The following is an 18,610-nucleotide window of genomic DNA, read 5'->3' on the forward strand; positions in this document are numbered from 1 at the left end:
AAAGGTATAAGAATTTTTTTCATAAATCCTGCCTCAATCCTGCCTCATGCTCCTTTAAGGTAGCAGATAAAAAAAAAAAAACGAGCGGCAAAATAAGGCGCAAATATTTAAGTTGTACTGTATCTAGTGTTGTATGATGATGCATGATCCATCCACACACGTTCACAACACTTCCACAACGATGTGGGGAGAGGGGCGATCACGCCCACTTAGGAGACAGGAAGTGGAGACCATTTCATACCATTGGCAGAAACGGTAATGCATGATCTTCTGTATAGAGGATCTTTGGCGCGGCGCAAACCGCGCTCTATGTGAAAGCAGCTTAAGTTGTGCCAGGCAGAACTAAAATACAACAGCAACACGACAAACCTGCGGATCATGTTGACACAGAACTGTCATGTGTTTTTTTTATATTAACTTTTGTACTACAGTAAAATGCACAAGTGAGCCATTACGGTGCTGCTAAGTTTAATTGCTCAGTTCATTTCTATGTGAAGTAATATGCCACGTGTTATAGGCATGAAAATAAAAATAATGAAAAATTGCCAACAGGTATTTGTGTATTTCTACGTCTTACTGAATCGATATCGAAGCTTTTAAATCAATATCTAATCGAAATCTAATCGAAACCTAAAGAATCGAATCGTGAGGTTCTTAACAATACCCAGCCCTAACATGTGCAATTTCTTGGTTCCTGGTTGCTCTTAACCTCTTCTTTTTATGTGTTATACAGTACAGAGTTTTTGTAGTAACATTTTAATATGGGCATTTTAATATCCTTAACCTGCTTCTCCACTTTTAGAACCAGTGCAACATCTGATCTAGTGTGTGACCCCAATACTGTCCAGACAGAGGGGGTTCCTACATGTCTGTGGGGACTAGAGGGCTGCATGGGGATCGGGTCCCGCCAGGTCCCGCGGGACCCAACGCAGATCTGGCGGGAGCGGGAGGTTTGGACTTTGCAGGAGCGGGTGACTAAAAAGAACACTGCAGGATCAGGATGTAGCCTAGCAACAAGATGGAAATCAATGACGTGGAAAATAAACCTCAAACAAGGTCTTTACAAAACAAAGACAAAGCAAGTCGGATATTTGGAGAAACTGTGTTTAGTGTCTGTGGAGCATCTTGGAAGAGAGACGGGGGATTGGAACCTCAGTCAGTCGGTAGCATTCTCTTCCTCTACAGATATGTAATGTCCAAGTGGTTCATTTGTTAAATTAATTCGTTAACTTTGTTTATTTTATGTTATGTATTAGTGTTATTTGAGCCGCTCACAGCTGCTCTCGTTGCTATAACCTCAACCACATAACTGATGCGCGAAAGACAAAATAGCTTGTGCGATGACGACAATGATGCATCTAACTTTGTGTCAGGTGACCTATGAACTGTCAATTATCCATCAAGCTCCACAATGATCATGTTAACATTAAATCAGATAGATTTGTCCAGGACAACATTTCTCTTGCGGGACGGGAGAAGACACTAAATCAATGCATCTCTATTATTGTGCGGCATCAATTCTCAGAGTTCTGCGGGAGCTGGCGGGAGTGGAACACACACAGCGCGGGCGGTAATGGTCAGAAATGCAGTGGGAGCGGGATGAAAACAGTGCCGCTATAGCAGCGCTCTAGTGGGGACCACCTTGTCCGTGTCAGGTGCACGGTGTGCAGTGTTGGTGGAGGTTTGTGAAGCCTCTTCTCACCTTGATCATGAGCAGCCGCTGCTGATGTTCTCCATAACACTGCAGGAAACCTTCCTCGGCTCTCTGCAGCCGGGTCCTGCTGTCCTCCAGGCAGGACAGCGCCTCCAGGGATCTGTAACACCACACCACGTCCAGCTGAAGGACGGCGTAGTTGTCCACGGAGCTGAGCAGAGCCGAGCCGCACTGACTGGTCAGGAGAGAAGTGTGTAAGAACAAGCCCTCGCTGCTGCTCTGGAGCTGAGCAGAGGGAAGCAAGCACGCATGGCATAGCTCAATATGGGAGGTACATGTGAGAGACAGGTTCATGGTTTCAGGTCTTCCAAGCACCTGAAGCTTCAACGACACCTTGAGAAGACGCACGGTCCTTCTTGAGCCAGCAATAGTGCATAAATGTTATTTATATACAACTTATGTTATTTTTTTTTTTTTTAACAATAAAGTTGCCATTTGTGAACATTCAGTATTTCTTTACAGTTAACATGATCCATTTGTCTTGTAACATAAGAAATGAAATGATGAGGAATCGGAGTAAATAACTGTGGTGTAACTGTTTAGAATTCAATTAAATCTTCCTGTGTGATTAGTGTGAAGACGAGTTGACCCGGTCCCTCTTCAGGGAACTAAAGGCTGATTTATGGTTCCGGCGTGTGCTCCAACTTTCTAATTGCGGGGTAAAGGGGAGGTAATTATCAGACCTTTTGCCAATTGTTCAAATCTTTATAATTATAATCTACAATTAAGGTAATATTATGGAAACAACACACGCTTTCTTTTACAGTCCAGTTTCACTTAAATTACTGAGTAAAACCCAGGTAAACATTCCTGTACTTATTGGGTAAATACTTAGGAAATAGAATTACTGGGCAAGTAACTACAAGGTAAGTACCTGGATTACCAGGTAAAACATGGTAACTATCAGGTTAATTACAAGGTCAATAGAGTTATTTACACCCTCGGGGGTACATGCACCAATCCATTGATAATACATAAATCAATAATGAATGGGTAAATACCCGGTAGTTATCCATGAAATGTATAGTAAATACAAGGTAACTACATGGTCATTGAAGTGTAATTAGCTGCTAACTACCTCAAATATAGGTTATAATTTCCTGGTAGTTTGCAGAAAAATACTTAATAATTAGCCGGTACTTACTTAGAAATAATTCATGTAATTTCACAGTAATTACATGGTAAATTGACTGGTAGTTACCAATATTAACCTAGTAAATACCTGTAATTTCCCTCATAGTTCCCATCTAATGTCTTTGTAATTACCTAGTAATGTTTAGTTTAAACAACCAGGTATTTACCATGTAATTACATGGTAAATACACATAATTACATGGTACAAGAAAATACGTAATAATTACCTAGTACTTACTGGGTAAATTACCCGGTAGTTACCATGTAATTACCTTGTAAATACAAGGTACTACTAGGTAATTACAGTGTAATTACCATGGTATTACCTGGTTATTGCTGTACTGTAAAAGAAAGGGTTACCGAAAATTGTTGTTTTTTCCAGTGATGAGTCTTGTTTTAAGTGTAATGAGATTTTTTTTTACTAAAATGAGACATTTTAACTAGAAATAAGACAAATATTCTTGTTAAGATTGTGAGTTTTTGCAGTGATCCATGTTACTTATCCTGTGAAGGACAGAGTCATATTGATAAGTTCAGAAAAGTGTTTTTTATTGTTGTGTTTTGATGTATTTGATGTAAGCCCAGTGGATATTTAAAGCTTACAGAAGGCTGCATTTAACTGCTGCTATGTCATTCCTGCAGTATTTCTGCAGCTGTTTTGGTCACTGCTATTATTTGTAATATATTATATTATTTGTAATCAGCACAAATTATCTGTCCCCATATGATTAAATCCACCCTGATTTTTTTTTACAACTCCAGTACTGTGTGCCCCCCCCCATTAAAGCCAGTCCCTCCAGGTGTGGGCGAGCAGCCCCACGTACCTGAACTGCTGGTCGGCCTGCAGCAGGTGACTCAGCGCGTTGTCGTACTGCCTCCTCTTCATCAGAGAGCGGCCTTTCTCGTGGAAGCCCATGGCCAGGATCAGAGCCTGAACACACACATGACAGTGCTGGGAGCGGCCGGCAGCGCCCCCTGCTGCTGGGGGGCTGTTTGTGTCTGAAGGCTGATTATATTCATGTACACTAATCCCTGGCTAGAACGCCGTTCACCTTTCACGTCTCGCTGCTTCACGGATTTGCATTGTGCATCGTGTTCTGCATTCTGATTGGCTAAACAGTCTCCCCGCTTCTTCACTTCCTGTGTCAATAACGTTGGTTGCTTAGCAACAAGCTGAGAACGGCCAATGAGCTTCAGCAGCAGCTCAAGAACGGGACCTTTGATGAATCCTTCATTACAGTCTCAGATATAATCCATGGTGTATGTCGGTTTATTACGACGGAGTATTAGGGCCAAACTAAGACAAAAAAAAATGGAAATTACAAGAATAAAGTCATAATTTAATGAGAATAAAGTCGTACAATTAGGAGAATAAAGTCATAATGTTGCGAGAATAAAGTCGTAATATTACGAGAATAAAGTCGTAATTTATGAGAATAAAGTCGTAATATTACGAGAATATAATTTATGAGAACTCTAACAGGAAAAGCTTCTTCTCCCTATGTTAAAATGAGGAATATTGAGCATCTTGTGAAGTTATATTAATATATTTAATATTACGACTTTATTCTCGTAATTTCCTTTTTTTTTTTTTTTTATCTTAGTTTGGCCCTGATACTCCGTCGTAGTTTATAACAATCTTTTTGCCCAGAAGAAAAAAGAGCGACAACAACGACCCATAACCATGTTCTTCTCTGGAAAAAACACATTTAGAAGAAAAAGATGCTACAGAGCGAGTCAGGATGGAGCGGCAGTCCAATCTGTCCTACTGTACTTATTGTATTTTTTTTTTAATAATCATTTTTCATTTTCTCCCGTTTAAATCCAATTACTGGGATCACGGTGGGCGGGGCTGATCTCCGCAATTTGAAGCTTTGTATAATAATTGTAAAAAAAAAAAAAATGGTCGCTACTTCGCGGATTTCACTCATCATGGGTTCTTTTTGGAACGAAACCCCCGCCAAAAACCAGGGATTACTGTACAGGACTGTCTCAGAAAATATGAATATTGTGGATTTTCTGTGATGCAATTACAAAAACAAAAACGTCATACATTCTGGATTCATTACAAATCAACTGAAAAGCCTTTTATTATTTTAATATTGCTGATCATGGCTTACAGTTTAAGAAAACTCAAATATCCTATCTCAAAAAATTAGAATATTCTGGGAATCTTAATCTTAAACTGTAAACCATAATCAGCAATATTAAAATAATAAAAAGGCTTACAAGGCTTGAATCTAGAATGTATGACATTTAAATAAATAAATCTAAATCTAAAAAAGAAAATTTTAAAAATCTAGTTTTAAATCCACAAACCTGTCAACCAGAGATGAGACATGACAGACACACACCTTCTTCTCCGTGTGGGGGATCCTCAGCGGGTTCCCCTTCTGGTCTGCTATCTCCAGGTAGGGGCTGGAGTCCGGGTCCTCGCTGCCGTCTGACGGACACACGGACACACGGACAGACCATCACTTTATCAGGACTAACAAACGTGCAGCAGTCGGGACTTGAGCGGTGAAAGGAGGATTTCAAGAATTCTACTGCAAAAACTAGAGATGCACCAAACCACCGCCAGGGCGTGTGTTCCCACTCACACCCAGGTAAGTCGTCTCTAATGCACTTTTCCACTAGCACCTACTCAGCCCGACTCCACTCGCCTCGGTTTGGTTCTTCTCCACTAGGGGTCTAAGTACCGAGTTGATACTTTTCTGTATCTATTCTGCCGAGGTTCTAAGCTGCTGAGTCGGCTGTATCTGACATCATCACACTACAGGCCACCGATTGGTCGGGGGGTTGGAGTCAGACGTCTGAGTCAGGAGGAGGAAATCAGAGAAAGAGACTCTGACGGATTCTGGTTCATTTTATTCAACCATAATGATGATCCAACTCTGAGGGTCAGATGTTCATAAACCTGGTGCTGAGGAGAGAATTAAAAAGGGATCTAGACGGAGATAAGGAACGACCAGATCTACCAGGAACTCTGTCTCTTCATAGCTGCTCACGGCTCCAGCTGACTTTTCAGCAGCACAGAGACAAACTACATTTTTAAAAAAGCGTTGCCGCTTGAAGTTTCTCTCACTCTCATTTTTTAACTTGATATCAAACACAAGCCACAGACCCAGCAGCACATCTATCATCTCCTCCAGGTTCTACATCTTTAGTGTTGTTGTCTTCTCCGTTTAGATACACAATCAAATACGTCACAGCAGCTTCTCCAACCTCCTACTTCTGCTCCAGGAGCTGAATTGTAGTGGAAAAGAAACCAGGCCGAGTCGAGCCGAGTAGGTGCTGGTGGAAAAGCACCATTAGAATCTCTAGAGTGAAATATTGCACTTTGCCTCAGCCTGCAATAAAACAGTGGTCAATTCATGATACTTTCTCATCTCCTTATTTTTATACCTAATAATACAATGTCAGTGATGTGTAAATGAGACAACAATATTCAGTGCGTTTACGTGGGAAGTTTAATTCCTCTTTAATTCAGAATTATAATTAAATCCAATTTAAAATGAGTAAAAATGACCATGTAAGCACCTAATTCTGAATGAAAATGGCCATTCTGAATTAAACTTAATTCTGAAGTAAGTGTCTGGTTTATTCTGATTTTAAATCTGAATATAATAATTCCAGATCATGTTTACACTCATTCCTCTTTAAATTAATCCCGGTCTTTCTTTCTGCTCGTTCCCTCGCCCGTCTGTCTCCATGATCTTATATTCCACTGGGCTGGTTTTCCAAACAAAGTTTCCAGATGCAGCAGCAGTAAACGCTGGTCAAGAGCAGAGAACATTTATTTAAGAAATAGAAATCATTAAAAGAACACATGGAAACAGGAAACATCAAACTAGTGAGCTTTTCAAAGTTGTAGCTGCTAAGTTAGTTTTTCTTCCGGTAGTTTAACTTCCGGTCCCCCCCCTATCCAATCAGAACCTTCCCAACCCCCAGACCTGGAGAGGATTTGGAGAAAGACCATCAAACGTGTTTCCATGGAAACCTCCATTCAGAATTACTATTTCCATGTGAAGTCTAAGGAAAATAGTTTAATTCTGAATGATTGAATTCAGAATAATTAATTCAGAATTAAAAACACCATGTAACCGAGGCCAGTGAAGAATTGATAGATTTCAGGCTGTGATGGGCAGATACTGCATCTCTAGCCTGGACCGTGGCCAGCGTAGTTCATGTTCGGGGGGGGGGGGGGGGTTACCTCTCTCTGACAGGATCTGGAAGCCCTTCTGGGTCCTCTGCAGGCTCTCGCTCTGGTTCCTCCTCTCCTCCTCCTCCCGGGCCAGCAGCTCGGCGTCGCTCCCCTTCAGCACCATGATCTTACTGTGGTTCTTCACCCCCTGCTGGTCCAGGGGCCGGTCTGAAACACAGGCATGGGGTTGAGCGGGGCCCGGCCGTAAAGGTCTGGTCCTGGGGGGGGGGTGACACTAGCCTGCAGTCAGAGTCCTGCCGTTCAGGATCAGCTTGATGTGTCTGTAGCCCAGCTGCTCCCCGATCCTGCAGCACAAGCACACACTCAGCACACACTCAGCACACACTCAGCACACACTCAGCACACACCAGGCAGGTGGAGGCAGGAGGGGGGGGGTCACCGTCACCCACCTGTCCAGCACCTGCTGCACCGCCACGTCCAGCCGGGTCTCCAGGGAGCTCCTCAGCCTCTTCCCCTGCAGGCACACACAGTCACTGCTAGGGCTGCAACCATTCGTCCACGTTGTCGACAAAAATTGATAATCAAAATTGTCGACAATTAATTCCATTGTCGCCAGACGTGTTTTTCCAACGGAGTGAGGCGTCTCACTTCAATACAATCTCTGCCGAGAGTCGCGCATGCACGACAGCGTCTCTGCAGCTGCGGCTAATAAAACTTCAGAAGTTTGGGAGCATTTTAGCCTTGATACGGCGAATAAAAAGATGACTTGCAGGGTTTGCAAAAAGCCGACGTTGCTTTTCACCGGAGCACGTCGGTAATGCATTTGAAAATGCACGTCGGAGTGTTAAACGAAAAGGACCCCCCTTGGTAAGATATTAAGCGTATTTTGGCTTTAAAATAGAGCTTTAATGTTATGCCTGACTGTGTCTGACAAAAGTATTTTAAATTAAATTAAGTCAGATATCTGGAGAAACTGCGTTTAGTGTCTGTGGAGCATCTTGGATGAGAGACGAGGGATTTGGGACGCAGTCGGTCAGCAACATTCTCTCCCTCCACAGCAATAATGGCCAAGCCATTCATTTGTTAAATGAATTCGTTTAATTCTTAACTTTGTTTGTTTTATGTTATTTATTAGTGTTATTTGAGCCACTCACAGCCTACTCGTTTATATAACCTCAATCACATAATGCAGCGCGAAAAATGAAAAAAAGCTTGTGCGCTGATGACAATGATGGATTTGCATCAGTCAGGTGCTTATGAACTGTCAATTATCCATCAAGCTCCACAATGATCATGTTAACATTAGATCAGATAGATTTGTCTGGACTTTTCTCTTGCGGGACGGGAGAAGACACTAAATCAATGCATCTCTATTATTGTGCGCCGTGCGGGCATGAATTCTCAGAGTTTTTGCGGGAGGGGCGGGAGTGGAACACACGTTGCAGGCGGTAATGGTCAGAAATGCAGCGGGAGCAGGATGAAGAAAACAGTCCCGCTATAGCAGGGCTCTAGTGCCATCTTTCTTGTGTTTATTATCATTTGCCACATAATTAAATCAAACTCATACTAAATTTAAAAAAAATGACTAATTATCCGATTAGTCGACTAATCGTTTCAATAGTCGGTGACTAGTCGACTATTAGAATAGTCGTTAGTTGCAGCCCTGCTCACTGCTTTATCCTCCGATACACTCCCTCTGACTTCCTCTGACCCCCCCCACCCCCACCACCTCTGCTTGTTTAGCTCCATGTGTTCCTTGAGGACCCAGCCCTGGCTAGGGCAGAGACACGGGCGTGTCAGCTTCACCTGGTTTCCGTCTCGGGGCAGCAGCAGCTCCAGCGTGGCCACACCGGTCTCCCTGAACACCCTGTTCCGGTTCCCCCTCTTCACCGCCTGGGCTCGGATGGTCTCCAGGGCGACGCCCACCTCCTCCACCGGCAGCCCCACCAGGGGGGCGTAACGCAGCGCCAGCTCCTGGTGGGAGGACAGGAAGAGCGGGGATCTATCAGAAACACTGATGCCCTTCAAACCTGCTCCCCGTTTCTTTAATCCAGCATCACTAAGACTGAAATAAAACTGATGTTCCCCCACGGATCAGGAAATAAAGACATGTTTGGTTATTTCTGGGCACATAAAAGTTTTAGTTTTTCGCTCTTCCAAGATTCGTCTTTAATTCATGGCGTTTGTTTCTAGATTACCATATTGGTGTTTTTTGCATTGAAATAAGACTGAAAAAGTGGGGGTCGTCTTCCATTCAGGGTGTTGACATTATACCCATCACAACGCTAGATGGAGCCAGATATCTTTAAAGCCAATGCTGAACTTTACTCCCCAGGACAAAGTGAACTAGTCACGAAGAAGAAAAATAAAAACAGCGGTAAGAAAGAAAAGAGAAGAAAATAAGAGAAGACATAACAGAAAATGGAGAAACGTAGCGACAATCAGGAGAAAAGTGGGTGGAAGTTCGGCAGGTTAACCGGCAGCTGAGGAGAAGTTATGATGCAAACTTCAAGATGATGATTTGAATGAGGCAAAATATCAGGCTTTTTCTCTCGAATATATTGTTATAATCATTGGTTTCAGATGTACTGTAATTATTTTCTGTATAAAAATTGAATATGGTGTTCAAAAAGTCTTTTTTCAAAGTTGAGTCTTGAAAAAGAGGGTCGTCTTATAATCAGGGTCGTCTTATATTCGGGCCAATACGGTACTAAGACTGAAATAAAACGGATGTTTCTCCACGGATCCCCCCCAAAGGAAATAAAGACATGTTTGGTTATTTCTGGGCACATAAAAGGGTTCGTTTTTAGCTCTTCCAGATTGGCCTTTAATTCGTGGCGTTTGTTTCTAGATTACTTTGAGAGTTTCAGAACATGTGGAACCAATCTTCGTGGTTTCCCAGTAGGGATGCCCCGATACCGATACCGGTATCGGCCCCGATATCAATACTGGTATCGGCCCAGATATCGATACTGGTATCGGCATCAGGGCCGATACTGCTCTCAGATACTCGTACTCGTAATTCTCCGATACCACGCACCGATACTTCATTGTTGTTGTAGTTACTAGTTAGTGACTCTAGGGGGAGATGTTGAGCTGCAGTCAGTGGTGATGAGAAGAGAGTGATACATGAGTGAGAAGAGAGTGATACATGAGTGAGAAGAGAGTGATACATGAGTGAGTAGAGAGTGATACGTGAGTGAGAAGAGAGTGATACATGAGTGAGAAGAGAGTGATACATGAGTGAGAAGAGAGTGATACATGAGTGAGAAGAGAGTGATACATGAGTGAGAAGAGAGTGATACATGAGTGAGAAGAGAGTGATACATGAGTGAGAAGAGAGTGATACATGAGTGAGACTGGCAGCACCGTTTCAGGCAAGATAGCAACAATTAATGCAGTGGGACGTCAGCAGTTGGACATATTTCAGAATAAGAGACGATGACAGAAGCAAGACAGACTGAAGCTACTGCTGCTAAGGTGTCAAGAGGAGGAAAGGAGAATACGTGGTTTAATACCAGCAACTTGATAAAACATCTCAAGACGCATCATAAAGCTGAGGATACAGAGTTTGCTATTAATACTGCAAGACCACAACAGCAACATTAGCTCAGGTTCTGAGAAAGAGACAGACAATGGTAAAAGACAAGTTAAAATAACAGAGGCTCTAAGCTGTTATCTAGCGCTGGATGAGCAGCCACTGTCAGCTGGAGAAGACCAAGGATTTCACAGTCTTCTCCACGCACTCCAGCCGCGATATGATATTTCATTGATATGTTATATGTTTGATATTTTCTTAAATGGGAAGACAGTGCCATGGTGGAGACTTTTTATTTACACAGAATGATTATTTTTTTTGTCTAAAATAGTTCTACTCATTCTCCTCATTATAACACAGGGAGAAGATGCTCTTCCTGTTAAGAGTTCTCATAAATTATATTCTCATAAATTATATTCTCATAAATTATATACTCATAAATTATATACTCATAAATTATATTCTCATAAATTACGACTTTATTCTCATAATATTACGACTTTATTCTATTACGAGTTTATTCTCGCAACATTATGACTTTATTCTCGTAATTTTACGACTTTATTCTCATAATATTATGACTTTATTCTCGTAATTTTACGACTTTATTCTCGTAATTTTACAACTTTATTCTCATTATATTATGACTTTATTCTCGTAATTTCCAATTTTCTTTGTCTTAGTTTGGCCCTAATACTCCATCGTAGTACTCTGTATCGGCAAGTACACAAATTAAAATACTCGTACTCGGTGTGAAAAAACTGGTATCGGGGCCTCCCTATTTCCCAGTGTATTTCCCAAGTCCAGGCTTAACTCTCCAGCCGGACGGCTTCCTCCGGGTGTTTCTGCAGCGCTGCTTTCCTGACCTGCATGTGTTTCTGCAGCACTGCTTTCCTGACCTGAATGTGTTTGTGCAGCGCTGCTTTCCTGACCTGCATGTGTTTCTTGCAGCGCTGCTTTCCTGACCTGCATGTGTTTGTGCAGCGCTTCTTTCCTGACCTGCATGTGTTTCTGCAGCGCTGCTTTCCTGACCTGCATGTGTTTCTGCAGCGCTGCTTTCCTGACCTGCATGTGTTTCTGCAGCGCTGCTTTCCTGACCTGCATGTGTTTCTGCAGCGCTGCTTTCCTGACCTGCATGTGTTTCTGCAGCGCTGCTTTCCTGACCTGCATGTGTTTCTGCAGCGCTGCTTTCCTGACCTGCATGTGTTTCTGCAGCGCTGCTTTCCTGACCTGCATGTGTTTCTGCAGCGCTGCTTTCCTGACCTGCATGTGTTTCTGCAGCGCTGCTTTCCTGACCCGCATGTGTTTCTGCAGCACTGGTTTCCTGACCTGCATGTGTTTGTGCAGCGCTGCTTTCCTGACCTGCATGTGTTTCTGCAGCGCTGCTTTCCTGACCTGCATGTGTTTCTGCAGCGCTGCTTTCCTGACCTGCATGTGTTTCTGCAGCGCTGCTTTCCTGACCTGCATGTGTTTGTGCAGCGCTGCTTTCCTGACCTGCATGTGTTTGTGCAGCGTTGGTTTCCTGACCTGCATGTGTTTCTGCAGCGCTGCTTTCCTGACCTGCATGTGTTTGTGCAGCGCTGCTTTCCTGACCTGCATGTGTTTCTGCAGCGCTGCTTTCCTGACCTGCATGTGTTTCTGCAGTGCTGCTTTCCTGACCTGCATGTGTTTGTGCAGCGCTTCTTTCCTGACCTGCATGTGTTTCTGCAGCGCTGCTTTCCTGACCTGCATGTGTTTCTGCAGCGCTGCTTTCCTGACCTGCATGTGTTTCTGCAGCGCTGCTTTCCTGACCTGCATGTGTTTCTGCAGCGCTGCTTTCCTGACCTGCATGTGTTTGTGCAGCGCTGCTTTCCTGACCTGCATGTGTTTGTGCAGCGCTGCTTTCCTGACCTGCATGTGTTTCTGCAGCACTGCTTTCCTGACCTGAATGTGTTTGTGCAGCGCTGCTTTCCTGACCTGCATGTGTTTCTTGCAGCGCTGCTTTCCTGACCTGCATGTGTTTGTGCAGCGCTTCTTTCCTGACCTGCATGTGTTTCTGCAGCGCTGCTTTCCTGACCTGCATGTGTTTCTGCAGCGCTGCTTTCCTGACCTGCATGTGTTTCTGCAGCGCTGCTTTCCTGACCTGCATGTGTTTCTGCAGCGCTGCTTTCCTGACCTGCATGTGTTTCTGCAGCGCTGCTTTCCTGACCTGCATGTGTTTCTGCAGCGCTGCTTTCCTGACCTGCATGTGTTTCTGCAGCGCTGCTTTCCTGACCTGCATGTGTTTCTGCAGCGCTGCTTTCCTGACCTGCATGTGTTTCTGCAGCGCTGCTTTCCTGACCTGCATGTGTTTCTGCAGCGCTGCTTTCCTGACCTGCATGTGTTTCTGCAGCGCTTCTTTCCTGACCTGCATGTGTTTCTGCAGCGCTGCTTTCCTGACCTGCATGTGTTTCTGCAGCGCTGCTTTCCTGACCTGCTTGTGTTTCTGCAGCGCTGCTTTCCTGACCTGCATGTGTTTGTGCAGCGTTGGTTTCCTGACCTGCATGTGTTTCTGCAGCGCTGCTTTCCTGACCTGCATGTGTTTGTGCAGCGCTGCTTTCCTGACCTGCATGTGTTTGTGCAGCGCTGGTTTCCTGACCTGTATGTGTTTCTGCAGCGCTGCTTTCCTGACCTGCATGTGTTTGTGCAGCGCTGCTTTCCTGACCTGCATGTGTTTGTGCAGCGCTGCTTTCCTGACCTGCATGTGCTCCTGTCCCGGCTGCTCATCGTCGGCCGTGTACGGACGGTTCCACAGCTGCACCTTCTGCTGCTTCAGCAGCGTCTTCAGCTTGGCCTCCGTGTTCTGCTCCGCCATCGGCTCTGAAACACAACACATGGCCACAGCTGCTCAGCAGTGTGAGGAGAACCGGCTCTGGACGGGCTCACGTCACCTCCACCAGGACTGGGGATCCAGTCAAATGTCAAGAACCCATTCCATTCCCATTCTTAAGATTCAGAATCCATTATCAAGATTTGATTCGATTCGATTCCGATATTGATTTGGGTTAGTGTTATTAAAACTGTTTTTTGAGCTGTTGCATGAATGATATGACTGTAGTTCTACAACATATTAATACTAGTATTATATTGAGATTCAACAGCAAGTATTGCAGCTAATGATGCTGTAAGGACCAATCAGCTCCCAGAATGCTGATAGAACTGCAAACAGAAACATCATGTGGGTCAGAATTATCAAACAGATCCAGGGAGGAAACAGAGACGGAGGAAATCACTTTTATTTTTAAGTTTTTATTTTTTCCATTTTCTGTCTTTTTCCGTTTTTATCATTTATGCAAACTTATATATACAGGACTGTCTCAGAAAATTAGAATATTGTGATTTTCTGTAATGCAATTAAAAAAACAAAAATGTCATACATTCTGGATTCATTACAAATCAACTGAAATATTGCAAGCCTTTTATTATTTTAATATTGCTGATTATGGTTTACAGTTTAAGAAAACTCAAATATCCTATCTCAAAAAATTAGAATGTTCTGGGAATCTTAATCTTAAACTGTCTCAGAAACTAATTTTCTGAGACAGTCCTGTGTGTGTGTATATATATATACATATACATACATACATATATATATATATATATATATATATATATATATATATATATATATATATATATATATATATATATATATATATATATATATATATATATATATATCTACAGTATATAATGTAATGAAATATGGACAATTTATGCAATTATAACTGAAAACTTTAATGTTTTCATACCTTTAAACATATTTAAAGGCAAAAACATGGCACCAGTTATTCTGGTGTCCAACAAAACATTCCTTTTTTGGGCATAAACAATAAAATACCAAAAGTTGTAATGATGAGGAAAAAATCGATCTTTAGACACAAATCGATTTTTAGGAATTTATATGAGAATCAATTTAGAATCGGGAAATCGGGCTTTTGGAACTCTATCCACTCATTCACAAAAACTGCATTGACGACACAATTTGATTTATCCCCAGGTGCCTATTTATTAAATGAACTGCCAGAAATACAAATGGACTCAAAAAAATACAGACTGCTAATTACGATAACATACTACGCAAAAAAATGTATTCTTTTATTTTGGAAAGGAGAACAGCTGCCCACTTTTAAATGTTCAAAGAACAAATTATACAATTCCTCCCATTGGAGAGGTTAACTCTTAAAGGACATGGACGAGAGCAAATGTTCCGTGAACTGTGGTCTCCACTCCTAAAACAAGTAGGGGGAGAAAACATGGACTGACATGACTCACTAATTGAGTTGACCATTTGTCAAAAGTGTAGCTGCTATTTCATGTATTCACTGTATTTATTAACCATTGTCTGCGTTTATTTATTTATTTTTTTTATTTTTTTTTTTCCTTTGGGTTTTTAATTTAAAAATTTTTTTTTTTTTAATAATTTTTTTTTTTTTTTCTTCTTCTCTCATGTTTTGTTTTGCCAACGCTTGTCGGGGCTTCTACTATAAAACAACAAAAAAGACATTTAAAGAGAAAGGGGAAAAAGGAAGGGGGGGTTAGTCGTACTGTTTTTTTTTTTTTTTTTACTTTATTTTTATTTATTTATTTTTTTTTTCTTTCCTTTGGGTTTTTAATTTAATTTAATTTAATTTTATTTATTTATTTATTTATTTATTTATTTTTTTTTTTTTTCTTTTTCTCTTTTCTCATGTTTTGTTTTGCCAACGCTTGTCGGGGCTCCTACTATAAAACAACAAAAAAGACATTTAAAGAGAAAGGGGGAAAAAGGAAGGGGGGGTTAGTCTTACTGTTTTGTTTTTTTTTTTTTCTTTTTTCCCAAATCTTAATATGTTCATTAGGGAAGGAGAGGAATTTTCTTGGGAAGCATGGCCCTGGATTTTCCCCCCAGGATCTGATGTGCTATAAAATGGGCCGCTAACCCACGAATGTCTATGAAGTCTGACAAAATCTCTGATATTTCCCAGCAAGGCCTTTGATCATCTGTAGGCTCACAGTCAGACTGCTAGCATTAAAAATAAAATGAGTAGCATCATTATTATTATTTTTATTTATTTTATTTTTTTTCCTTTTTTTTTTTTTTTTCTTTTTTTTTCTCTTCTTTTCTTTCTTTATATTGTATTTGGTTGTTTTTTCTTGTCTCTGGGTCTCTTGTAAGTGCTGGGTTGGGGATGGGAATGTGGGAGGGATATAAAAAGATGGGAAAAATGAATGGATGGAAGTATTCCCAGTTATTTTGCTTTACTACTGTTGTATAATGTGAATCTATTTCCAATAAAAAAATCATTAAAAAAAAAAAAAGAAAGTGGCATCACGCAGGAGGGGTCACCTTGCAGCTGGATGCTACTGAGCACCGACCTGTTGAAGAACTTCCATACAACAGAGCCTTCGAGCTGTTTTATCAAAAAAGAAAAAAAAGAAAAATCCAGTGTTCTGAGCCTGGGTGCAAACTTTGCCACTGATACTCTGTAAAGGAATATTTTTTTTATTTATTTAGTTTTTAGTTTTACATTCAGCCTTGAAAATGCCACTTTCAACTGGCCACTCAATAAATAGTTTGTGACAGTAAAAAAAAAAAAAAAAAAAAAAAAAAAAGAATCGGGAAATCGATTTTTTTCCACACAGGCCTAATCTCCACCATGTTTTGGGCGAGCTACAGGCGTGTTGGAGATGCTGAGGAAGTTCTCAGGTGCTCGTCAAACATTCACACCAACAGCAGGATCTGAGCACTTATTAACTCCTTTCAGCACATTCACCCTCTTTATTGGCTTTATAAGGTCAAAGTGCGTGTGTACTGTACGTCTGCGGTTTCCTGCAGAATTAACTCCAGTTTGTTGCTGTAATAGTTATATGACAATTTCATGGTTCAACTATTTCCCCTAAAGCTCTTGTGAGGGTTAAATTCACAGATCATCTCAGTGTTACACTTTTAAAACGGCATTTCTTCTGACAAACTGACAATTTCTTTGAAAATGTGTCACCTGAGCTGATGAAAACACGTAAACACCAACTAATCGGCTTGTCTGTCGGCTTCATAATTCTAATTTTAAAGAGATGATATCCCAAAGACTCCGGGACAGGGTCGTGTCCCAGACACACAATCACAATCAGCAGACTGCTGAGACAGTGAGGACAACTATTACTGAGTGTGAGACAAGGAAGCTGTTTGTAAATGACTGCTCTGATCTGCAGGACGACGAGCTTCAGAGGGAAGAAACTGAAACAGAACTATCTCAACATACAGTTTCCAGAATCACCCTAGAGATGTTTATTTTATTTTTACATACAGGACTGTCTCAGACAATTAGAATATTGTGATTTTCTGTAATGCAATTACAAAAACAAAAATGTCATACATTCTGGATTCATTACAAATCAACTGAAATATTGCAAGCCTTTTATTATTTTAATATTGCTGATCATGGTTTACAGCTTAAGAAAACTCAAATATCCTATCTAAAAAAATTAGAATATTCTGGGAATCTTAATCTTAAACTGTAAGCCATAATCAGCAATATTAAAATAATAAAAGGCTTGCAATATTTCAGTTGATTTGTAATGAATCCAGAATGTATGACATTTTAGTTTTTTTAATTGCATTACAGAAAATAAAGAACTTTATCACAATATTCTAATTTTCTGAGACAGTCCTGTAAGCTACAACATCCTGATGTTTTTTTAGAAACATCATATTCAATCAGACACCTGAATATTTTTTCAACCAATTACTAAATACTAGAGACAGACATAACCATGACACCAGAAATACCTGATACCTCCAACCCCGAGAACTAATCTACTGAAACTACTCAGTTATCTATCCTTCAATAATGTCCTGGAACTCTTTACCTCCTCACATATCTCGCTCACAAAACAGATTAACTTTTAAAAAAACGACTTTAGGCTCAGCTAATACTGTAGACCATATGACTGGAAATTTATTACTGATATTGAAATTAGTAAAATTATAATGATAGCAGTGACTGAAAATATATTACTAAAGTATGGTATTATTAGTGCTATTATAGTGTATTAGTGTCATTATAGTGTTATTAATATATATTGATATTATTCTTCTTGAGACTATTCTTGTTGTTTTTATTCTAAGTGTAGTTATGCTAGGAATGCATGACTGTATGTATTTATGTCTTAGATGTTATCATTTATGTAATATTTTATGTACTTTATGGACCCCGGGAAGATTAGTGGTCGCCAAAGCGGCAGCTAATGGGGATCCATCCAATAAACAATAACCAAAACAATAAAAAATGACATATTTATAAAAAACATTTTCGATTTTATTTTGAAGGTTCCAAAACAGAAAGAGCGTTGCATTGTGGGAGATGTAGTCTCCAGTGTTTAAGGGGTTGGAACCGGTGGGACACATAAACAAACAACAAGCTGAAGCTTTTAATAAGGTTTACTGAGGCCGCTGCGACTTTAGATGACTTTAAACTTGATATAACTTCTAAACATGCTTCAGATGAGGGTCATACTTTTAGATCAGATGTGATTCAACACTGATGCTGAACGGCAGTAGCAAACGCAGCTAAGAGCTTGTAGCTCGGCGACGTCTGATCAGGGGGGTCAGGTTTAGCTGCTGAATATTGAAATAAAAGGTGTGAATTACCTGCACGGTGTTACAGGAACAGCGACGTTACAGCTCGGTCAATATTATCGTCTACTAACGACTCGTCTCTGCAGCGACGGTGACGGATGACGCGGGGGTGAGGTCTCACTCTGGTGCAGTTTCACTCTCGGGTCGACAGAGACGCTCCATGGAGCTGCTGCGATACGTCAACGTCGCCGCCATATTGGATGAGGCAAGACTGCGCTGTAAACTTATACAAGTGAATGGACTTATTTTAATAAAGCGCCTTTTTACAAAGAAATTTACGTTTCACGTCTCATTTATTCATTCATGCACGCATTAATATACTTGGGAAACTACGACGGAGTATTAGGGCCAAATTAAGACAAAAAAAATGGAAATTACGAGAATAAAGTCATAATATTATGAGAATAAAGTCATAAAATTACG

The 18,610-nt window shown here is 41.1% G+C and overlaps 1 protein-coding gene across 2 annotated transcripts in view; it reads right to left on the reverse strand.

Moving 5' to 3' along the window:
• The window catches only part of nub1 (negative regulator of ubiquitin-like proteins 1), a 30,451-nt gene extending 12,147 nt beyond the window's left edge, over positions 1–18,304 (reverse strand). For both annotated transcript variants that reach the window (XM_061713689.1, XM_061713688.1), the window contains exons 1-9: positions 18,200–18,304; positions 13,268–13,389; positions 8,820–8,987; positions 7,463–7,527; positions 7,293–7,357; positions 7,062–7,220; positions 5,203–5,291; positions 3,673–3,779; positions 1,703–1,889 (exon numbers count right to left, since the gene is read on the reverse strand). In XM_061713689.1, coding sequence (XP_061569673.1) covers positions 1,703–1,889; positions 3,673–3,779; positions 5,203–5,291; positions 7,062–7,220; positions 7,293–7,357; positions 7,463–7,527; positions 8,820–8,987; positions 13,268–13,384 — 957 coding nt within the window. In that variant the 5' untranslated portion in view covers positions 13,385–13,389; positions 18,200–18,304. The remainder of the gene's footprint in view (positions 1–1,702; positions 1,890–3,672; positions 3,780–5,202; positions 5,292–7,061; positions 7,221–7,292; positions 7,358–7,462; positions 7,528–8,819; positions 8,988–13,267; positions 13,390–18,199) is intronic.
• Positions 18,305–18,610: the final 306 nt, after the last annotated feature.

This window comes from Cololabis saira, chromosome 22, assembly GCF_033807715.1.
Source record: "Cololabis saira isolate AMF1-May2022 chromosome 22, fColSai1.1, whole genome shotgun sequence".
Lineage (NCBI taxonomy): Eukaryota > Metazoa > Chordata > Actinopteri > Beloniformes > Belonidae > Cololabis > Cololabis saira.